Genomic DNA, 25,752 nt, shown 5'->3' on the forward strand with positions numbered 1-25,752 from the left:
GTATCGGATCATAACTATCACTTAGTGTTGGTACATTAAATAAATTTCCTCAGCTAAGTAGGGTTAAATAAAATTAGTGACCTAACATCAATTTTGAGGAATATACTATAGGGACTAGAAACACTGCTCTAGCATGTGTTTCTAGGTCATAATTGACCTTCTTAAGCCTGACTCAAAGTCTGGAAAGTTGTATCTCAATGGCCATAGAAAAAGAAAAGTATATTTTGAAAAGGGTATTAAAATAATAAGTAGAATTGAGGTTTTGTTGTTGAGGGAACTTATTTTCTAATAAATTATTAATAGTTTATTAATAACTTTTTTCTCATTTAATTATGTCTAGGTGTGTATATTGACATTTCTTTAAAGCCATCAGTTTAAGTTTTGAAATATTTTCCAACATTGAATAGCTATGGACATTAAAGGGTACTAAACATTTTGGTATTTTTTTCTTTGCTGTTAGTGAAAATGATGATTTTTATTCATCCTTGTATTGTTAGCATCAAATAGACTAACTGTTATCTGAATGAATAAATGCATCGATGACAATAAATGAGTTAGTCTACATTGTACAATTATAAATGATCCTGTATCTAGATTAATAAATACAAGAATTAATAAATGCAAGGGAAAACACTTGCACTGTGTGAATTTTCATGGGATGTGAGAACACAGAAGGTGATGAATAGGAAAAATTAGATCTTATTTTTCCCTAAAGAAGTACCTCAGTGATGGAGAGTAGGAATCGATAAAGTAGGGTCCAGTTTACAAAATTTTACCAAGCTTCAGGACCTGGAACAAAGGCAGTTTGAATCAACTGTAATAACGTTAAAAAAGAGATTAGAATTTGAAACTCTCCTAAAAACTCCAAACCTTGCATTTTTCCCAATCACAGCAGTGTGTGTGTGTGTGTGTGTGTGTGTGTGTGTGTGTGTGTGTGTAAATTATCCAGATTGCTAAATCACCTCTCATATTCAGAGTAGCAAACAGAGCTTTAGAGAATTCTGGGGCCTTCTGTAAGGTCATACAAGTAGTGAATAGCTGAACCAGGCTACTGGAAGTCCGGGCAGCTTGCATGGGAACACACAATCTTAAATCGTAACACAATGCAATCACAGGAACTTTAAAATTAATCAGGTTAATACAAGCTCACCTCCTCTATTGTCCTCTCTTTTTATAATTATTCAGTTTTTACTTAAGATGATGTTGACCATATATATCCTGAGACTTTGAAAAGAAAGTTAGTAGATATTTTCTTATTATGAATAAAAGCAGTCAAGGAGTCATCTACATATAAGCAAACCAAAACCCTCTCCACCTCTCCTCCACTCTTCTCTCTATACAGCTGATAGCAAATATTTCCCTATATGCTGATATTATGATTTTAGAATAACTTTTAAGGAGTCCCCTTAATGGTCATATGGCCCTGCTATCTATGTTTTGACAAAAAGGATTGCTTAAAAGAAACTACATCAAAGCAAAATGACCATATTTTTTGCAGTAGCTGCCCTTCAACATTTAACTGGCTTATTAATAATAGCCATATTCAGCAAATCATCTCATTAAATTACCTAAGGGAACTTTTTGCAACTTGATTATCTTAAATTGTTCCCTCAGCACTTAAGTTCTGTAAATTAGGCACTCTACAAATGCATAAATGAGATTTTGATGCCTAGGAAAGTATTTGGTAACACCCACTTATTTTTTTCCCCTATTCCCTAGGAATAGCAATTAAGGGATTAAAAAGCCTCCTTGTCTAATGGTGAATGGAAAATGAAATTGATTCAAATTGGGGAAATTATTAGAACTCCTTTTGGTTCCTTATGCCATCAGTCCAACTATCTAAAATGATGGAGGGACTTTTAATTTATCAGGCTAAGAGCTTCAACAATTGAAAGTTAAGTGACTGGATATTCACAAGAGACTATCTGCATGCCTTGGGCTTGTCAGGAAGTTTCACTTCAAATGCTCAATTCTCAGAAATAGTATTTTTGGAGAATAACCTAAAGGACGTGAAGTCTCTTTGTCCCTCTGAATAATAAATTGTATCCTAGGGTAACCCAGATATCAGCTATTGGCTTATTTCTGGCTCTTTCATCTACATCTCCACTCAGATCCAAAGCAAAACTCAACTCTGGATTTCCACGCAAATATTCACTTTCACCAAGCATTTGATAATAAATTAGAACTTATACTTAATTATTGAGGTAAGGGGACATCCACAGGGGCAACTCTCTACTTCTTTGTGCAACTTTGTCCTTATCTGATCATTCAGTCTTCCTACTCCTTATCTCCTCCTTTCTGTATATGTGTCTATATACAATTTACAATATATCAACGATTTATATATGTATTTTACTGTTTATATGTATGTTTGTGTATATATGTCATATATCATATATGATCTAAAATTACTTTTCAGTGGAGATTTTTTTTTTTTTTTGTGGTACGCGGGCCTGTCACTGTTGTGGCCTCTCCCGTTGCGGAGCACAGGCTCCGGACGCCCAGGCTCAGCGGCCATGGCTCACGGGCCCAGCCACTCCGCGGCATGTGGGATCTTCCCGGACCGGGGTACGAACCCGTGTCCCCTGCATCGGCAGGCAGACTTTCAACCACTGCGCCACCAGGGAAGCCCTTCAGTGGAGATTTTTGTAAGCTTTTTATTTCTTTTGGTCAATGCCTATGAAGTGCTTTTATATGTACTTAAAACAATACACATACAGTGTCTGATTTTACATCTCCCAGTAATTGTGCATCTTTCTGAGGTTTTCAGTCATTTTGCCTATTTTTTTGGATCGAAACTTCTGTGAAGGAATCACATCTTCATTCACTAGGTGAGGATGAATGAAAAGAAAAATGGTACTGGAGTTTCTTATTTCCAGCAAAGTTGGCATTACTTCCCCAGAGAAAACCTTCCTGATTCCTGGACTCTATTAGTTCTCCCTATTATATGCTCCCAAAACACCCTCTTGTTTTTCAAAGAACTCATGTCTTCCTTCTGTGTTGGTTTGTAAACTCCAAAATAAGGATTTGTACATGTTTTATTCACTGTTGTGTTCATAGTTCTAGAACAGTCTCACTATCCACTAAAGACTGAATAATTGATGAATGAACTGATGAAGAAAGCGGATGTTGGGACAATCCTGGCTAATGACACAGCTATTCTAAGCAATTCAAAAACACACCTAGATTCCTTTCTTAACTTTACTAGTCATTTAATGACTTAGACAAGTTACAAGGTTTCTGGTCCAAACTGTTGTTTTCCAATGACTTTTCAGCACACTTCATAACACTGGACACCAGCCCAGTCTAATAAATTAGTCAGTTTATAAGTTTCAGAAAGCAAGGGAATTTACCTCTTGTTTATATGATAATTTTAAGTGCTTGTCCGAAACACTTGGAGGGGGGTAGTATCTCCAGTTTTAGATGAAGCAACAAAAGAGGCCAGCCGAATTCCTCTGTAATAAAAGTTCTATGGAACCAATTAAGTCGGAAAAGAGAATCACAGTATGGTACCAGAACTGTAATGTGGTCTTATATCCTTTTGAAGGATACTTAATATTTGTAGTACCATCAATTTAATGCAATCATGAATTTAACTTCCACAATTTGATTTTAGATAACAAATCCTCATTTTTCACTATAAATGTGGAAAACATTATTATTCTTTCTAGTCAAATAAACATTGTAAAATATTGGCTCAACATAACGTAATATTGGGCTGAGCTCTGAGGTTAAAAAAAGATTGACTAATCGATCTATTGATCTGTCTATATATCTATATGTCTATCACTATTTCCAGGTTACAATTTATTTATAATTACACCTCTGGGAAATTGAGGTTTTCAATGGCAGTGATGGATTATTGGATTATTAGATATGTGATTTCAGAGAAAATATCATTTCATTTCTGTATAGTTATTATGGAAATAGTTTCTTTTTAATAATAGCTGTCATTTGTTAAGTGGTTATGATTCTTAATGCCTTGGAATATACAATTTACTCAGTTTTCCTCTTTGCTTTCTGATGAAAGCTAACAGAGGCAGCTGCTATCCTCATTTCTGTAATAGAGATGAGGGACACAGGCAGAGGTTACCATTTAAACTTTAAATGGTTAAAATATGGCTCAGCTGAATGTTCACATTGCTTAGGATAGTTTAATCCATAAAATTATTTCAATTATTTGTAACTATAGTCATAGTATTTTTTTTAAAGGGGTTATTCAAATAGCATGTTGTCCAAAACATTTATTTTAGAAAAAGAATCTGGATTTAAGTGTAGAATGTTCAGGATAGGGTAACATATTTTATTTTCTTATGTTAATAACTTGTTTAACAGGTAATATTTTTTCTTGTATGTTGCTTCATTATAAGTCCAAAACATCATAGTAATAAAAAATGATAATGGAAATTTAAATCCATTTTAAACATCCAGACTTTGTTTGTAAGACACTTTACTACCCACTGCCTGCCCTGCCCCAAACATTAAACAATAGTCTCTGGAAATTATTTTAATGGGTATGTTAAGCTTTTTCTATATATAATATTTTGTTTTCCCTGTTCACATGATTATTAATAATCAACAAAGTGGCTAAACAGCAAACTGATATATGTGAAATTTTAAAAAATCTTTATGGAGGTGAATTATCATTTGAATCATCAAGGATTCATTATGAATTATCACTCTTCAGCTAATTTAAAAACAATTACATTTTTTATGGAAAAATCTTATAAATAACTTCATCTATCTACAACTTCATTTATCCCAGTGGATGAGAAAATAGCCTTTTTTCGATTTAATAAACCCACTTGCTCCATTTCAAGATAAATTATTTTTTTTAAAGATCACAACTTTAGTGTATGGATATTTACAAAATATATTTGTATTGCCTTTACAGAAAGATAAAGAAGACCAGTGGCTAGAGAAAAAAGTGCAGGGAAATAAAGACCACATTATTTTAGAGCATCTACAGTGGACAATGGGGTATGAAGTTCAAATTACAGCTGCCAATAGATTGGGATATTCAGAACCAACAGTCTATGAGTTCAGCATGCCACCAAAACCCAACATTATTAAAGGTAAGAAAACTATATGCTTTCTTAGGCTGAAAATAAATATGACAGTATCTTTTATAACCCCTCTGGATTTTTTCTTAATATTGAAAACATAATTTTATAAAGGAAGTATAAATTCTAGGTTCTAATCATGATTATTTACATGTCTTAATAAAGATTTCTCAGTTGCTCTTGCCATAAAAGATTGGTTCATTTGTAAATGCACTTTGACAACTTTAGTGGTTGAAGTGGTAGAGAGAGAATGAGCAGAGGGGGAGGATGGAGGATAAGAGAAACTGTTGAAAATCAACATGAAAAATATTCGTTGAGCCCAGAAAAAACTTTTGCAAAGGAGAAAACTTCTCTGCCAAACACATGGGGCCTGGTCCTCCGCTTCTGGGAAAATGAGCCCCTTCATGCCTGACTAAGCAAGTTGAGTTTGGAAAGATAAAATCTCTCACACAATGAGGCAGTAACAACCACAGATACACCTGCAGAAAGAACTATGAATAGAGTTTCAAAGAAGCTCAGAAAGTTGCAGGACACTCATTATTGGTGGTCACAGCGCACTGGTGGCTACCTTTATTAGGGAATAGTGCTTACATTATTTTATGTTAGTGATATTGTCAAAGTCTACAGGAGGGATATTAAAATTTTTTCAGATACAGGCTATAGAGGTGAAGATGCAAGAATTTGTCCTGATTCATAGTCAATTAACTCTGTTAATGAGTTGTCATATTGGTCATATTTTAACATTCATCATTCCTTTACATATTTAAAATTTTTAAATTTAAAATTTATACATACATGTATATATACACATATTCTCTCTATATAGATAGAGACATCAGAGCTGCATATTCATAAACATGATTTATTTAAGTCATATTATAATAGAGTATCAGTATTACATAATATTTTTGAGACTGGAAAAAAATTTGTCAGTTCAGTCATGCTATTTAATCCTCTTGTAATTTCAAATTAATATTAATTTCATTAGTAAGACTTTGTTATACATCATCTTTTAATTGAAAGCAGCTTTATACAATTAATCTTTCTATAAAAAAGTAATTACTATTGGTTTTATGGTTTAAAAGTAATTTATATCATGGCTTTGTATTGCTAGTATTAATTAGTAAGTGCTTCCAATTATAATTTGAAATTAGGAAGTTGGAAGTATCTAGAAATAATATGGATAGCTGGGTATCATATTGTACTGGCACTTTTTATAATTTACAAAGTACTTCTGCACTTATTGTCTCATTTTATTCTTGAATCTGAGTTGAGCAACAAAGAGTTATCCTCATTTCACAGATACAGTTTTGAGAGGCTAAAGTATTTGTTCAAGGTCAGAGCTATTTTAAATCGTATGACAAATCCCATGTCCTTACAAGATGATACACCTAATAAAAAGAACGGTTGAATGAACTATTAAGTTCATTGTTTCTGTGAGTTTTAAACATCAATAAATGCTTCTACAATTATAACGCATTATGTTTGTAGTAATTATCCTCTCTGCATATATCAGGAACATGGTATAAATATGATTTTTAATCTGAGTCAGAATCTTCAAAGGAGGATTGCAAGAGCAAACTTCATCCTCGTACATCTTTTTTTTTTTAAATAGATCTTTATTGGAGTATAATTGCTTCACAATGTTATGTTAGTTTCTGTTGTACACCAGAGTGAATCAACCATATGCATACATATATCCCCATATCCCCTCTCTCTTGAGCCTCCCTCCCACCCTCCCTATCCCACCCCTCTAGGTCGTCGCAGAGCACCGCGCTGATCTCCCCGTGCTATGCTGCTGAAGAGACATGTACCACAATGTTCATTGCAGCACTATTTACAACATCCTCCTACATCTTTAATTTAGTTCATACACTTGGAGGGAATAATTATTTTTATCAAGATAAAAATGAATATTTTTTGAAATGGAAAGCAATATTTTAGTTATATTTTATAGATAAAATGCAAACTGTAAAATAATAGATTTCAGGCATGTTACTTTACATTATACTCCCAGAGTCCCTGTTATGCTGTTTTTATAAGAAACTGTTGTTAATAAAACCAATAGTAAGTATAAACTGAAAGATAAATAAATAAAGATAGACTATATATGAAGAATATATATATATATATATGCACAAAAATAACTAAAGTATGCTATGATGCATTTACTATAAAAATATTTTGTTTCAGTTTTGGAAAGTTAGTTTGTGGACAGTGCTTAGAAGGAAAATGGTTTATAGTTTCAACTTTGCTCTTGTCATTTAACTTCTCTTGGATTTCCTAATCCCTAAGCTAGTTTCTTCTGGTTCTGCAATATTAAGATTCATTCATTCATTCATTTCAGTTATTCACTGGGGTCTTGCTTTGTGGAAAGTACTGTGATGAGTGCAAAGGAATTATCTGTGAAAAGTACAGAACTGGTTCTTGCACTGAAAGACTATACAATCTAGTAGGGAAGATAGACATTAATCAAGAGTTAGAATATCCACAAAGTAATTACAACTAAGAGATATGCTGGTGCAGTGTGCTGCCATGAGAGCCTTTGGCAAGTATACCTAACTTATAGGGGTAGGTGAGGCTTGAGAAAGGATTCCCTTGGAAAGTGACCTTCTGAAAGAAACTTGTAAGGAAGAAGACTTCCAGGGAAAGTGTCTTATATGGAAGAAGTCTCTGAAAGAAGAAGGAATTTGATTTGCTTTAAGAACCAGGAAAAAGATGGCTGGGAGAGAACCTGGAGGTGTTTGAACAAAACTAAGGATACCGAGAGATCTGTGACCCAACCAATCCAGGGTCTTCTAAAAACCATGTAAATAATTTTAAAACAGATCCTGAAAGTCATAAGAAATCATTTGAAGCAGGGAAATTATATGAATCGATAGACATTACAGACAGATTAATCTTGCTCATCGGGATAGAAGCAAGAGATGGATGAACACGAATGCTTGAAAACTGTGATAACAGTAGAAAAAGAAAGCAATGAATAAATTCCAGACACATTGTAGATGTAGATTAACCTGCCTGTGTAACAGAATGGATTCAGTAGATATTGATGACTTTCTCACGGTAAAGAATCTTATAAACAGAGCAGGATTTGGAGAGTAAGGGTCAAACATAAATTGATTTGGTATTTGTTAGGTTTGAAATGTCAAATAGATGTTAAATATGTGTGTATGGAGATGAGAAGACAGCCAGGGCTTGGAAATATACATTATGACATTTTCAGCCTTAACAGATAATTGATATTTAAAGCCTGGATGGGGATAAAACCACACAGTGAGTAATGTCTAAGCTCTATGAGAAATAGTTGATGTCTGTGATACTCATAGATGTTTCCCAGTACCCAATACCAGTACTTAGAAGGGTGACTGGCACAGCATTAATGTTCAAGGGGTGCTTCTTTAGTTACTGAAGAATAGAGTGTTAAGAACCATGTCCTGTATAACCATGTTATACAGACAAGGAAACCCCTCCCTCCCCCAATGAGACTAGAGTTCCTGGAAAAACACAAGACTGTAGTATCTTGTAAGTTAAAAGACAGTCATATTTCCAGAAGAAATGTATCAATCACATTTGCCCCTTCAGACGCTGCTGAGTGGTCAACAACTCAACTGAAAGAGATGTGAAATGTGTTTATTACATACAGCTCTGCTGAAGTGCTTGGGAGAGAAATTAGGTAGGAATGAGCTGAGGATTGTATGGGAGGTTAGCAGGTTTAGAGTCCATGTTAATTTATGCTTTCAAGAAGCTCTGTATGAAAGTGAGCAGAGGGGGAAAAATAGTCAGTGTTAAAAGGACTTTTATGATGAAAAAGGCTAGCACGTGTTTCACAGCTGATGAAACAGATCAAGCAGTCAAGGAAAAGTCAGACATACAGATGTACAGACAAAGCTATCTGAGAAGGTAGGAGACAGAATTCATCCCCTCTAAACTGTACAGATGACACAAAACCAGAGCATCTTACTGGAAAAAGGAAAGATAAAATATTTATTTTATCTATAAAAATGTCACAGAATAATGTCTAATTTACTGTGACTGAATCCAGAGACTGCTAAGGTCTCATGGAAAGCCAGATCAAAGACGTGCCCTTTTAGTTCAAGAATTGTTTGATTTAGCTCTGGGAAGATTCTTGGGACAATTTTAGAAGCTGTGATAGTTGACAGTGAATTTGGGAGCCTTTAAACCCACAAAATACTATAGAGTTAAAATTATGTATCGGCAAAATAATCTTCATATGCCTTCATTATAATTACTCTTATATAATTTCTTATTCCATTTTAAAATACACATTATAAATTCAAACATATTTTAAATTAGTTATGTATAATAAACTAGCAACTCTTAAGCCTTATTTAATTTGGAGAATATATGGAGTTTACAAGTTAATTTCATTTTAATTTATGTTTTGAATAACATGCATTGTAAACTGTCCAAATAAAGTTTATGGACTTTGAATTTAAAAACCCATTACTTATGTGCATTCAGATATATTTAACTCTTTGAGTAAAGCAGCTAGCTAAATCTAGGGTACACTTATTTGTTGGACTGAGAGACTATTTTTTAACAATAGGCTTACCTTACATTTATATGTCATATATTCTATTAATAATAATGGCTTTTCTATGTACGTATCTTAGTGGATACCGCATTTCTCCATAGTTCATGATTCTGATGTGAAAACTATTTTATGATTAATAATATTTTCTTTTCTTCACTTATTAAATGTGTTTATTTTGAAAGTGGTGTTCCTTGATTCACATAGAAACAGAGTGTGCAAAATCACAATTATGTTCTCTTTTGGAATATTCATACAGCATAATTCCATCTCATTTTATTTTATAAACAATGAAAATATTGGGTAATGATGACAAATTAATTCTTGTAAAACTGATCACAAAACCATCTATGGAACTAGAGGCTGTTAAAATGATATTTATTGATTTGTTCTGTAATTTTAATGACTAAAAATATTCCTAACTTGGTAGAATGAGTATAATCTAATGCTTTAAAAAATTCTTGGAGATAAAATGACTGAAAAATAATTTCACCATTTCTTTTGGCTTTAGGACATGTTTAATATTGTTTGTTTTAACCAAAAACAAAACAAAATAAAACAAAACAAAACCCTTCATAAATTGCTTCCTTTTTCTTCTCTTGTTACTATGAATTGAAAACATGCCTAATTTTAACATAGACTCTTAACATAATTTGATGGAAAATAATTTCATCCATACCAAGAAGTGACATAGATCACCACCAATAAATATATTGCTAAGATTTTTCAGTTAATTTTTATTTTAATGGACTTTTTTGATTATACTTATAATGAACAGTAGAGTAAAATTATTTTGATAGCATTCAAGTCTAGTTCCAGCAAGACTAGTATACCCTTTCATCTCCAAATAACTCAACATGAATGGAAAACAAAACATTCAAGTGCATGGCAAATACTAAAATGCTTTCTTAAGGTTATGATTGTTTTAGAATTTAAATTAAAGAAATTCTAAAACAATGGTGAAATTGAAGTTCAGTTAATTGGGAAAAACTTCATTTTAACTATCTGAAAATCTCAGTCAAATCTAAATACTAATGATACATGCAAAACAATATTTATTTGGTTTAGTACATAATGCGAAAGTAAATTTCTGTAAATTATTTTCATGATCTTTGTTTCTCAAAATTATTTTAAATGAGCAACGATAACGTATGTCTAGAGTATACCTCTGGCCAGTTGAGTTAATGTTCCTTGCTTTTATTCTTTTGAAAATTTTCACTGTGTGAACTTATCATTTTCAATTATATTTCTTGGTACTTCATTCATTATTAAAAATATAACTACTTTTATTAAATATGTTTTACAGGAAAATACGATAGCAGAAAAAAACTAGCAGCAAACATTGCAGAATATGATGAGCTCATATTTAAGTAACAGTGTGAATTTATCAGTAGCACAGTGGAATGACTGGTGACCTTTCTCTAATAAGTTGTATCTTCATTAAAAAATATTTAAGATGTTCACATTTAAGTAATCAATAATAGAACTGAGTTATGTTTTTAATATGTGACAACTATTTAGAAGCGTCTTATACTAGATTTTTAAAATTCTTTGTCTTGTATCAAAATAATTTTTTGTAAGTAATTAGTAATGGCTTTGTGTACATCTTGTATTAATTATTTTCTCTTTTTTTCTTTCCTACTGTCACTTTTTTCTTTTCCTTTATTTTCATGTTTGTAACTCTATTCTTTATTCCTTAATTATTTTATTCTTGTTCTACTTTCAAAAATAATTTTCATCATGCAGATAAATGCTGTGAAGCGAATAAAGGTGAAAATGGAAGCCAGTCATGGCAGCAGAATGCTGCTGGGTTATCTTTCATTATAGCCATAAGTTTGTCTTGCATGTTTTAATGTTGCTATATCATCTATTTCCTTTTATTCCCTGCAAATTTACAAGGCTAATCTAAAATTATAATAAAATATTTTCTAAGGTCCAACTAATTATGCACCTATCCTTACCCATGAATAGTTAGCCTTTTCTCCCTTCCCCAAATTGTTGACCTTTAAAGTATTTGTCAGAAAATCACAGAAGGAAACTGAACCAGGATTGTTTCTTCCAAATATTAGCTCACAGCGTAACTTGTTTCATTCTAATTTTTTCTTTAATTTCTAAAGTTGAGCTTATTAAATATCATGTCACTTTTATTTGGAACTCAAGCGTTTGCTATATATAATCTTTCATTTGATTATTTTACAAATATAACTCAATATCCATGGCCATACATTGTATAAGTATAAATTTTGTTATGTAGAATTATGGACCTTTTATATTGGTTTGGATTGTTATTCTTTTAAATGTAAGTTTCCAACTTTATAAACATTTATAATATTTCATTGTGTTTACCATTTATATAAAATATAAACCTGATAACTTTTATTATATTAGATGTGTATCCTATTGTGCTGCCTTATTTTCTTTTTATTGACTTAAAATGTCATAAGGAATAAAAGTGAAACGGAGTTTTTTTTCTTCAATTTGAAAACCAATTTTTAAAAATCCAAACTTTTTTTTCATTAAGTGAAAATATCTTCTGAAGTTGCCCCAAAATAAATAAAAATTAAGTTTGAATATGTTTAAAAAGTTGCACCTCGTGCACTAGATTGGAATTGTGTTTTGAAGTGGCATCAAGTATTCATGTTCTAACAATATGTATACTTATTTATTACTTTTTCCTGGACACCTGAGTCAATTTCTTTGCAAGGATCAGAGAGAGAAGTAAATATTTTAGCTACTACTTTCAAGAAGAGGAAATTGAGATGAGAAGGAGGTGTTACTAGATTCCAGCTCTCAGAGGAGATTCCTCTGGATTTGAGGGAGTAACATGAATAATGATTTTTCTTTTCACATTTTCATTCATCACAAAATGAGAAAAGAGTGTTTTGTGCTTTTTACTCCCAGCCACATGCTAGCAAGTGATTCTTACTACTCACTCAGGACAATTAGCAGGCAATCAGATTTATATATATATTAACAAGAGTGACTGTAGCTTACATGGTAAATCAAATTATTGGTTTCTGGGCTTTGAGATTCATTCATCAAAATCAATTTGTTTGGTTGCATGAAAGTATGTTCTGTCTTTAAAAAATACCTACAGGAGCCTATCACGTAACGTCTAAAGATAGACCTGCCTTCGGTAGTCTGTTTTCTGTAATTTATCTTTTCCATACTCTTTGCTGTCCACTGCTGTACTTTTTTCTTCTGAGCTAGCAACAGACCTGTAGAATGCAGAAGTGACCCGTCCACAGATTAAACACACTTCTTTCTCCCCTGCTGAGACAAAGGGATTTCCCAATTCCAATTTTTGCAGTGTGGGGACTTAACCTATTTATTGGGAATGTTTGATTTTTAAAATTAAAAGAGCCAATGTTCTGTTTATTGAAGAACTAATTATAATTGCATACTACATCCATGAGTGCATATCATATTCCATGAGTTTGGATAAGACTTGTAGATATGTTGATTACTAACATGTAACAAGTGCTGGGAAAGAAAGGAGTTCCAATAACACTTCCATGAACAATTTTTCCCATTCATTATAACCTGACTGGATCTCTCCAATAAATTGTAAATATTTCCGTGAGAAAGTCATAGAAATTATTTTGATTTAGTTCATGATTACAAAATGCTTTTGTGAAGAACATGTAATATGTCTTTAGTAAGATAACAAAGTTGATTTTTATTTGAAATTTTATATTCTGTAACTCAAAGTCACCAGTGATAAGAAGAACACTCAGTCTGGTTTGCATGATACCTAGACTGACATTTGGACAGTTCAGAAAAGAACCTAAAATTGAAATTCTCATATCTTAGCAGAATGATTTACACTTAATGAGTGGTTCATTTAGATTTTTTAAACATCTAAGTACAGATCAAGATATTAATTCTAAAATTAATGAGCTATTTATCCTTTGGCTAAACATTTATTCTTAGATTAACAGTTATTTTACAGTTCTAAGATATGCATAAAGTTTAAAAAATTCTCAGACATAAAATAATCGACTCTGTGCTTTGTCTTACGTCTATAAGAAATAGGAAAGCACAAAACTATAAACAATTCAGCTATTGCATTTCATAAAATGAAACCTTAGAGATTGTAAATTACCTTCTTGGATTTTTTTTATATCTTAATAATATGTAAGTGTTGCTGAATTATCTTTTTTATTACTTGAGCTTTACTCTTGTTATATGCAACCATAAAGTCTAACTGACAGCACATTTTTGTCTAATTAATGTCTGCTGTAGGTCTAAGTAAATGTGACTGATAAGCAAGACATAAAAATTCTCCCTAGTATCACCCAATAATTCATTTTCATTCAGTGGATTTTTAAATAAAATTCTGTGTCTGAAATGTATAAATATGAACTTGTGTGTAAGGTGAGTTTTGTTATTCATTGTGTATAATCGTAAATATGTACCTATGTTTATTGATGTGTATATCTTATCAGCCAATGTTAAAATCATTTTAAAAGTTTGTTTTGACCATATTATACCAGTTGTAAAGTTAGGTTGATTTGCTTATGCATAATCACCATTATCTGCATGTGAAGTATCATGATTAATTTTTTTATGTAAACCTGAAATCTCCTTTTTTCTTCTCCCAGTTTTTTGAAGTCTATCTTCTTTTCTCCATTTATCCTTCAGCCTTACATGTCTCTCTACCCCAATTCAAACTCTAATTATTTATCATATAGCTATAAGGCCCATCACACCACATTTTAGATATGCTAACAGATTAAGACTAGGAGGTAGTAGTAAAATCTTTTTCCTATGAAATTTTTTCTTACATGGAAGAACTTTAAATTGTCATTTTTATTTTTCTGTCCTAATACTATTATTCATTGGGAATAAGTAGATTTTATAAACTCTATACCCATACTCTTTCCCAAACCATTATGCAAGTGTACATATGTGCATCAATTACTGGTAGACAAGAACAAGGTTGAAACACTTAAAGACTTGCTTCATTTTTCTTAAAATTTTTTTTCTTTTTTTTCCCTTAGCCTAAAATATCTCAAGTGTTTAACAATTTTAAATAAATAAATAAATCTTAGACATCTGATTAACATTATATATGTCAATTACATAAAACATAATTGCACAAATAATTTTATTGCAGATAATTTTGACTTTTTAAGTATTCAGCATTTCTTTTAAAATTAATAATTAAAATTAAAACTATGCATAGTAGTTCATAGGTTATACAATTTGGGTTAATTTGGAAATCATTATACAACTCAAACATTTTCTATTTAAGAATTCCCATTAATTATATTTAACTTAAAACTTAAATAAGGAAAACTCCACAATGTTTTCAAGTCTGGACAGTTGGATTTATGGTTATTCATTTATATTGAACAAAATAGAATATGCAAGGGAGAATTAGGCAAGGTACTTTTGGATCTGGATGAGTACTTTCAGATACATGAAAAGTATTTTATTTATTCATATGGTATACCTACACTAAGAATGAAGGAATAAAATTTTTAGATTACAAATCATTTTAGATTACAAATCATTTTAGTAATTCAAGATGGATATTTACATCACCAATACAATAGTTAAGTGTGTTTGGACCTAGCTTTCAAAAATAGCTAATATTATATATAATATTTTCAGTTTATAGTAGTAGTAGTTAACTAAGAAATATCTCTAGTCATGTAAAATTATCTGAAAATCTCCACCCATTTGTTTTTGCTTATGATATTAGCAGCATTAAGAGCTTTAAATAAATAAGCTGTTATGACACTACCTAAATTAAATATTGTCATTTATATATTTTTTAGCCCTTATGCATTAGGATTTTGCTCAATGAATAAAGATACAGGATCATGAAGTTCATACTTAAATGTGTCATTTTATGTATTTTATTATGGTTCAAATCTGTGGGGCACAATGTAATATCCTTTAAACCGCTTTTGAATAAGTACAAATTAAGTAGGCTTTCTCTTACTTGGTTTTATACCCTTTCATTCTTCCTTCCAATTGTTTCTTCCTAATATTCTCTCCCTCCCACTCTCATTCCCCCTATCCTTCCTCTCTCTCTTCCTCCCTCTCAATTTCTGGTCATGAATAAATACAACTCATTTCTTCTTTTTCTGTTAATCTCTGTTAAATTGTAAATTTCAGAATTTGTGATATGTATATATGTCACAAATCCTTCCACAAGGCTAATGCGTTGAATGCGTAGCTTAAATTTATATATTTCAAATGATTAGTGATATGAATATCCTACAAATAGTGCTGAAATAATTTCAATATAAATTGAAATTGGTAAAAACTATATCTAAATTGGCTGATTATGTCATTTTTTAAAAGGAGTATTATTTAATCACTATCAACACTCGATAGATAATCTTAGAATTCAGAAAATATTAACAGAGTAAATTTTAGGTCTTAACTAAAGAAAAAAATCTAATATCTAATTAACATATTATTTTCCAAATCACCATCTAAACTAGAGTATTTTTCTAGAGTTAACATTTTTAATGTTTAAAAGTGGTAGTATCTCTCTTTACTACATGGTGCTTAAAAACTTGTTATAATACATAAAGATTATAAAAGTAAGCAGCATCTCAATATTTATGTAAGGGAATGGATTCAGTAAGTAGAAATCTAATTTAATTGTTCTGAAATAAAGCAGAGACGGGAGCATAATATCAATTCTTTGTTTTCCAAATACCTTTAGTTTCTTTATCTTACCTAAGATTATGAACCAGATAAACATCTCTTATAGTCATCCTCCCTTCCTTCATGGCTATTAACTAATTGGAAGCCTAAAATACTTGTCCTTAAATATTACAGAAAGAGTGGATTATTCTATAACATCAATTTTTAGCTACTATTTAGCAAAATTGAAAAACAGAATATCCAAGGAAAGCACATATGTTCAGAAGCTCTTTTAGTATATCTGAGGTGATTTGAACTGCAAAAGATGTCCTCATGTCTTTGTTAGTAGACTATTATTTGACCTACTTTTTAAAGATATGCTCATTCAACAGTAATTAAATTTTGTGTGAATGAATCTAATGTTGGTTGTATTAAGCCTAGATATATTGCAAAGTTTCTTAATTTGTGTGTGTTCAAATTAAATTCAGTTATTCTTTATCACTCCATTTTAAGTAATAGAAATATAGTTACATTGCAAATATTGCATAATATTCAGAGGTAGCATAATTTTAAATTATACCATATTTATTTTATTTTATCTATGTACTAAATGGGACTACAAAATAAATCTCCAGCAAATCCTTTTTTTTTCCCTAAAAGCAAGCAATTAAAAATTACTGTTTTAAAGAACATCCATAATTCATGAATTTTTTTCAAGAATATTTTTATCTCACATCTTACATTGATTTTATGTATAACACTTCTGTTTTAAAGTGACTATTGCTGATCATTTTAATTGCATTTGTTTTCATCATAGCTTATTTTCTTGAAATAAAATGTATGTTATATATGTATTGTCCTCAGTATCATCTCTTATTTAAAATCCCTGACATAATATCCAGCACTATGTGTAATCCTATGCATGAGTTTCATAGTATATTAAATGTCATTTTATTTTCTGTATTTCTGTGTCTTCATTGTTGTAATAAAGAAAACTGAGGAAAACCTTTGTTATATGTGTTTTCTTTATTACTGGTATAAACGTTTTCTGTCTTGTGTGTTTTCATTTCTAACTTGATCAGATTCAATATCTCAATGTAATAAACATATGATCATTGAGTGATTTCTTTTTTGGTTTAAATAATAAATCATCAGCCGGCTCATACTGGAAAAATAATTTAGGAACAATACCAAATACTGTTACTTTTGTAGTAAACTAGTTCTAAGGTCTTCTTAGAAACTTTTATTACTAGTGGAGACCATAATAATCAGATGGTATCTTAATAAAACACATTAGTGTAATCATTTAAATAATGTAATAATTGGAGAGTAGTCTCGTTTGCCAGCAAAAATTTATGAAAGCAGACATAAATCCTTAAAGTGATTTTCTCCAATTCCTTTGGTTAACATATTGCTATAATTCAGTTTGAGCACCATGAGAATAAAGTTGTAGAAGATCATTAAAGTTCTCAGTTCATCCACAGCCAAAGTATGAAACAAAAATGGCTTTGGAAGTTTACAAATAATAACAATAATATGAAAACAGAGCAGCTTCTATTTCTTAACATGTACTGTGATACACACTGTATGGGATGCCTTAAGTGCAATATTTCATTTACTATGAAGTAACATTTCTCCCATATTTTAGATGAGAAAAGTGAGGCCTAAAGAGGTTGAGGGATTTACATAGTGAAGTCACAGAACGGAGTTCCAGTGCCCTCTATAAAACATCATATTACTTTGTCTTTGTTTGTTTTAGCGCTGAACCTGGGTTCAAATGATAATTCTTTTTTATCTTAAGATTTTTTTGATGTGGACCATTTTTAGAGTCTTTATTTAATTTGTTACAATATTGCTTCTGTTTTATGTTTTGTTTTTTTTCGCCCTGAGGCATATGGGATCTTAGCTCCCTGACCAGGGATCGAACCTGGACCCCCTGCAGTGGAAGGTAAAGTCTTAACCACTGGACTGCCAGGGACGTCCCTCCAATGATAATTCTTTAATAAGTAGATTATTCAGTTATTTTTTATAAAGTGAAATAAAACTGGTGGTTTAGACATGAATATATATTTCTCTTTTACAAACACAGTCAAGTGTTGCATTGCCAGTTAAAAATTAAATAGTGTAGAAATTACAAAAGGGAAAATATTCGTTTTCAAGATTTGCATTATTTTAAGGCACACTTAATCTTTTTTACTCCAGAACAGCCCTCTCCCAAATGCATGTCTTAATATGTATAGCACTCATTAAAAATGTTTGCATACATTTCAAAGTGAAAATTTTCATATAATATCTATATGTTGTTATAATATTGAACTTCTTTCAATTGATACATTAGTTACAGAAGTTTTATATATTGGGGGAGAGAGAAAGGTAAGCTGATTTTTTCTGTTGTTCTTGTATTTATTTTTCCTGAAGCTCCTTAACAATGATATGGTATCAAATGGGAACTATCTGGGGATTGTTGGAAATTTTTATGGTGACTGTCACAGTATTATATTACTTTGTTAGCTTTATATTACTTTGTTGTTTGGGGCCACTGTGAGGAAACTAAAGAGATTTGAGAAAATGTATTCTAATATTCTAATCAAACACCATTATTTTATTATATCAACAATCTGAGGATTAGAGAAGAAGAATGACTAGTCATTGACACAGTCAAGGAACTTACACCCTCAGTTTTCCTCATATGTTTGTTTTATCAAATTACACCAAATCAAAGAAGGCATACCTAAATCTCTTGTCTATCACTTATATGGTCTTATATCTTTAACCTAGTTTCTTTGATTTCTTCTTGATTGAACAATAGAAAAAAAACTTTGTGGCAAAGGAAAGGCTGTGTATTCACCAACTACCATTCCTTTGAGTAGTCATGATACTTCTCTTAAGCAGCTATTATGGTTCTCAGGTCAACTTGTACATATAGCTGCATTCCCAAGATCAGTGTAATAAACTCACAGTGAGTTTATAGCCTTAAAAGAATATCAAGTTAAATTTTACTATTTTCTTATTTTTACACATTGCCTGAAAACACTTTATAAAATGACTTTATTTATATTTTTATAGAAATAAATGATATTTAATTAATATAAAATAATATTTTTAGTTATTATCTAATAAAAAACAAAATAAATATTTCCATTTCAGCGTCTATTTCATTTTAAGAAATCATAATAAACAACTTCAATACATAATTTGCATAGTGGCTATATGCTTGCTTCTCTACTGATTTCTCATTTATTATTACAAAGAGAAATATTAAATTATTTTAAAAGTCATATTAAAATGTACCCTTTTCTTCTGTTTAAATGTGATTAAAACAAAACTAAAAATTATCTCTTCAAATTAGCATTTCTGTTTTGAAGAATCTCTGAATGACAAACTTCAATTTGCTGTTGTTTCTATATAATTTCACCACAGCTAAACTGGATATGTATGTTACATGGAAGATTAAATGCAAAACTCACTGATGCTCTTGAAAAATGACAGGAAAAATATTCTACTTCTTGGTGCTTATTGGTGGAAAACAGAAAACAATTTATTGGATTTTCATATGCTATCCTGAGACTTACTGTTCCATCAAATGGCTCAGACATGAAGGAAGGTTTACTTAAGGAAATAGAAATATTTCTCTACAGCAGGGTCCAGTATGGTTCATTGGTGGATTTCTTCACACAAAAACAGGTAGCTGAAAATAATTGACTTGCCTGTATGTTATTCATAACTTAATATGTCATCTTTTTTTAGTACTTATGAATATTGTACTTATGGACACTCTCAGTTGATTCAGGCACGTTAGCCAGTCCCATGAAGATTTTAAAGATACTAACTTTGTGTGGTTTTTTTTCTGCTCTTAAATATGCTCTATTTTTTCGAGCAGTTCCAAGTGTGCACCAAAATTGAGAGGAATGTACAGAGTTCTTATATACTTCCAATCCTGATGTATGCATAGCCTCCCCCATTATTAACATGCAGAATGGTACATTTGTTACCATCAATGAATCTACATTGACACACCATTTTTACCCAGAGTTCATAATTTGTATTAAGGTTCACTCTTGGTGTTGCACATTCTGTGGGTTTTGATGAATGTATAATGACATTCATCCACCATTATAGAGTAATACAAAATAGTTCCAATGCCCTAAAAATCCTCTGAGCTCTGCCTGCCTCTTTATCTCTCCCTCTCTCCTAATCTCTGGCAATCTCTGATCTTTATAACTGTCTTCATAATTTTGCTTTTTCCACAGTGTCATATAGTTGGAATCATACAGTAAGTAGTCTTTTCAGATTGGCTTGTTTCACTTAGTAATATGCCTTTAAAGTTCCTCCATGTCTTCTCATGATGTTATGGCTCATTTCTTTTTAGCATTGAATGATATTCCATTGCCCGGATGTCTCATGTTTTATCCATTCACCAAATGAATAATATCTTGCCTCTATTTTTCTTAAGTGAAAATCTACATTTCTATTTTATGGTTGATGGTATACAATATATTCATTCAGTTGCAGTGGGTAATAATATATAAGTGGCCCTACATGTTTAGTTTTAATAATGTAACTTAATTTTGTATTAAACCCCAATGCAGAAATTGAAGTTTCTAAGACACAATAAAGTGAGTGTGTAAAAACAGAAATTTTGTAAACCTAATATGTTATAAATTCCTTAGAAAATAATACCATCCATATATTTGTTCACATTTTCCATTTACTGTCTTATACATTTATAAAATTCAAAGGTATATATATTTAAGAATTTTATAAATAGGTTAACAGTTTGGAATTTCAACAAGTAATTTGTAAAATATCAGTTGTAGTTTAATCTTATATGGGTGTAATTCAATTTTGTAATATAGTCTTTAAGAAAAACAGTATTTTCTGTTTGTGCAGAGAAAGTTTAATTTCCTTTTTTTTAACTATATGGAATAGCCTTTTAACATTAACAGAAAAAAATGAAATTGGCCAGTTAATGGTTGAAACAAGGACATAAAATTTAAACTACTCAATTTTTTAACACTGGCCAATATCTGTTTTGATCATATTCACTTCAATCTAAGATGCTCCCTTTCCTACTAACCAGTAAAAATTTCATTATCTTATGGGAAATAACTGAATCAATTCCACCATAGCAAACTGAACATATACCATAAGATTTAAACTGCATATGGAGAAAGTATACAGTTAGTGAGGTGAGAATAAACTTCAAATGTATCAGTTTGAATAAGTATCACATATAAAAGTATTTTATATCTCTTTATCCCATTTTTTTGACAGGGTTTTGTGACAAGTGTTCTCCATTCCAACATACTTAGCAATTTGAAATGTCAATGTAGATAAAAGCCTAGATATTCTGCTGCACAAGGACTATAGATATTTCACAATTTCCCACAATTTATAGTTGCACCAGATTTGTAACAATTATTAAAAACGTTCATTTCTAAGTTTTCAGTTATTCGAAACATTTATCAAAAAAATGCTGTTATCGACAATACTATTTCTTTTTAGCCAACTTTTTTTTTAAATAACAGTTTATTTTAATTTCCTTTCTTACATTAAACTATGTTACTTTACCTCATACTGACATTTGACAAGGTCCCATCAATATTCCCATAGAAGAATAATAATTTCATATTCTAGATTATTCACTTTTTACAAGGAATTGTTTTAAAAAGATAGATACTAAAACCTTAAGGGGGATTGGGTGGATATTAAAAAAAAAAACAACTAACGGTGAAAATTATGAACCACTTGAAATGTTATTCCATTTAGAAGTATATAGAATCATTATACTAATTATGAATATATTTTATATAAATTTATAGTATTATATTATACAGTGTCTATTTTTGAAATATATAGACATAAATTATCTAATGTTAATTCAGTCACAAATCACATATATGAGACTGAGTCTATTTCCTAGTTTCTTAAATCTAAACATCAAGCAGGGATTGACATGTCTACATGTATTATGGAAATGGGTATGGAATCAGAGACAGGGAAGGCTGGACAGATATATATATATATATATATATATTTTTTATTTTTTTATTATTTTTTTTTTTGCGGTATGCGGGCCTCTCACTGTTGTGGCCTCTCCCGTTGCGGAGCACAGGCTCTGGACACGCAGGCTCAGCGGCCATGGCTCACGGGCCCAGCCACTCCACAGCATGTGGGATCTTCCCGGACCGGGGCGCAAACCCGAGTCCCCTGCATCGGCAGGCCGACTCTCAACCACTGCACCACCAGAGAAGCCCTGGACAGATATTTTACAGCCATAGCCCAGGCCTCTACCAGCTCCCTCCTAACCATTGAAACAGGCTCTATTTCCCTATGTATCTCTAGCAACTCCCTATACCGTCTTTTAGGAAAAGATCACAGTTAGATTTTTTTTTAGTGGTGTTTATTTATTTTGTTTTTGTTGATTTATTTATTTGTTTATTCAATTACAGAGTCCATTTTTTTAACCTAATAATTTATCACTTAATCAACATCCTCCACCAGTTACCCCCAATATCATCTCTAATATCCATAAATATCTGTTAATTTCAAAATATACTGTATTATCTCATACATCTCCATCTTTGCTCACATCATGTTCTGGCTGAAAGGGACTCATCATCAGACAGAAAGCTTCTTATTCTTCAACATCATCATAGAATTTATCTTCTCTATCATGCCTTCCTTGACCACTAACTATCAACTCATATGCTTCTTCCACCTATTTGCTCAGGTCACATTATTTTTCACCACTAGGAAAGCATTCGACTGTACATGTCTTACTCACCCTTCTCAATACATTAAGAACTCCCAGAAAAGAGAGTCCTTTTCCTTTTTCTTATTTTATTCTCACAACTGCTTGACAAAGTTGTTTAATTACATTGTGATAAATTGAAGGGTGATTATATGTCTTTGACCAATTTATCCCTGGTCAAAAAGATCACTTTTGTAATATAAAGGACTAGATGATATTTTGAAAAGATACTTAACTTATAATTCCACCTTTGTAAACAAACATCTATAGAAAAAGACACTTTTAGGAAAAAAGTATACGGCTTTACAATTATTAATGTCAGTTGTATTATAAACATGTTTATGATTCCCTTTCCATTACTAAACCAATTTTCCACACTTAGGTACTTTTTCTTCCCCAAATCAGATATTTAGTTTAAAAAAAAGTCTGGTTTATCAGTGCTACCTCCTGACCCCATCTTCTTCTAAAGAATACCTCTTAGTAGGGAGAAATGACTTGAAGGGAAATTTTGGATTCACATTGTTTTTATATTAAAAAATTAGTTATACATGTAAAACCATTTTGACAAAAAAATCAAAATGACTAGAGAATAGAGACACAGTAGTAAGGAATAGGTGAAGTAAAATGCAATCTTCACCCCATCCCCAAATAATAGGGTTGTATGAAAAGAAAATTGGAAGTAAGCAATAAACTGTCTACATCAATATTGTTTAACTGAGTACACACAGAAAAGACATGACCACCTTTTGAAGATGTACCAAAAATAGCCTGAAGATTTTAAACATATCTAAACAATAGCACAAGGTTTATTGATATATTTGAGTAATGTTGAAAAATTATTGGTGAATTTTACTTATATCTTTTGAAATCTGAAAATTTTAAATTCCTAAGTGAATGTGTGGATACTACAAAAAGTTTTATCAAAGAACAAGAAAGCTAGAAAATCACAGTGAACTTCCACATAAGTATTAATCTCCAGCATGACTTTTATAATTTGTTTCGAGATATATAAAGAGCTCCAATGAACGCAATACATGTTCATTTAAAACACAGCTAATTACCTCTGTGTGATACTAAAAACTAAAAATCCCTCAGACAGGTCACAAAGCACTTATAAATTGGTATAATTACATATAAGTATGTACTTTTCTCAAGGTTCTAACAGTTTTGATTTTTAATATATTTTTTAAGATTTTTCATTTTAGGGCTTCCCTGGTGGCACAGTGGTTAAGAATCTGCCTGCCAATGTAGAAGACACAGGTTCGAGCCTGTGTCTGGGAAGATCCCACATGCCGCGGAGCAAATAAGCCCGTGCGCCACAACTACTGAGCCTGCGCTCTAGAGCCTGCGAGCCACAACTACTGAAGCCCGCATGCCTAGAGCCCGTGCTCCACAACAAGAGAAGCCACCGCAATGAGAAGCCCGCTCGCAGCAATGAAGACACAACACAGCCAAAAAATAAATAAATAAAAATAAAATAAAATATTTTTTCATTTTAAAATTCCAATATTCTTTTCCCAAAATTCAATCCTTTATAAAAGATGCTGCAGTTTTCTCTTCACTGATGACAATACTCTTCACAGCCATCACAGATTTACTCACATTATGTACTTTTTTCTTTAAATTGTTCACTGAAAAACGTGAGATTACACATTGTACCCACAGTTTTCATACAGTTAGTTCAGTAAGCAATTAAATATCTGAATAAAATGAACATAAATGCACTTAAAAATTTGCTAATAAGTGCATTTTGTCAGAAAGCTGAATGATGTAAATGCTTTATCTCATAAATACTATGAATTGTCCAAAAGGAAACCGATATTTCAGAGTAAAAGACTTGAACACAAAGAAAGTACAGTCTTAATTTAGGAAGGAGACTTTGATCCACTCTGTAATAATCTTTTGAGAGTTTTAATTTTTACTAAAATGAACATAAATGTGCCTAAAATATTGTGCAAAATAGCCACCACAATAAAAGTAACAATAAAGATAACCAAAAAACTAAAAATTAATGGTGAGCTAAAGAGGAAAAAATGAATTACAGAAGAAAAGAATACCAAAATATATGTATAGATATTCTTGTCCCCGAACTGAGCAAAAGTCAATGTCACCTGTCAGAGACAATAAGAGCATTATGAATAATTATCTTTCTGTCATTCATTTTAACATCAGTCTTTCAAAGTTCAAAAAAAATGATTTTAATTTCACATGTAGAAGTAAGGGAGGGACCAAAAAATAATTTACGATATGAATAATTAATAAATTAAAAAAGAATGGGGCTTCCCTGGTGGCGCAGTGGTTGAGAGTCCGCCTGCCGATGCAGGGGACACAGATTTGTGCCCCGGTCCGGGAAGATCCCACATGCCACGGAGCAGCTGGGCCCATGAGCCATGGCTGCTGGGCCTGCGCGTCCGGAGCCTGTGCTCCGCAACGGGAGAGGCCACAACAGTGAGAGGCCCGCGTACCGCAAAAAAAAAAAAGAATGATATTAAACTAAAATCTTCTTGAGTTCTGGTCACAGTGGAATGCACATCTAAAACTAGAAGAATGAAAATATACTTAAACTTTAGGCCTTAATGAAGTGTGTTTATCAAAAACAAGAAAAAATACTTGTAAAATATAAACATGTATTTACAGTTATTTTATGCATCCTAGTTCATGTATGCTAGCAATATTCAAATATTTATACTTGCTAAAATCTAAGAAGGTTTTGAGTAAAAGAAGTTTTAATTTTTTAAAAGAAAATACTATAAACAAATGATGAGTAATGA

The 25,752-nt window shown here is 31.4% G+C and overlaps 1 protein-coding gene across 1 annotated transcript in view; it reads left to right on the forward strand.

Annotated features, from left to right (window-relative positions):
* Positions 1-25,752, forward strand: part of NCAM2 (neural cell adhesion molecule 2) — a 204,139-nt gene that overhangs the window by 161,023 nt on the left and 17,364 nt on the right. Inside the window, exon 13 of the mRNA XM_060149407.1 lies at positions 4,895-5,075. Within this exon, the coding sequence (XP_060005390.1) occupies positions 4,895-5,075 (181 nt within the window). The remainder of the gene's footprint in view (positions 1-4,894; positions 5,076-25,752) is intronic.

The sequence above is a fragment of the Lagenorhynchus albirostris genome, chromosome 5, assembly GCF_949774975.1.
Source record: "Lagenorhynchus albirostris chromosome 5, mLagAlb1.1, whole genome shotgun sequence".
In the NCBI taxonomy this organism is placed as follows: Eukaryota; Metazoa; Chordata; class Mammalia; order Artiodactyla; family Delphinidae; genus Lagenorhynchus; species Lagenorhynchus albirostris.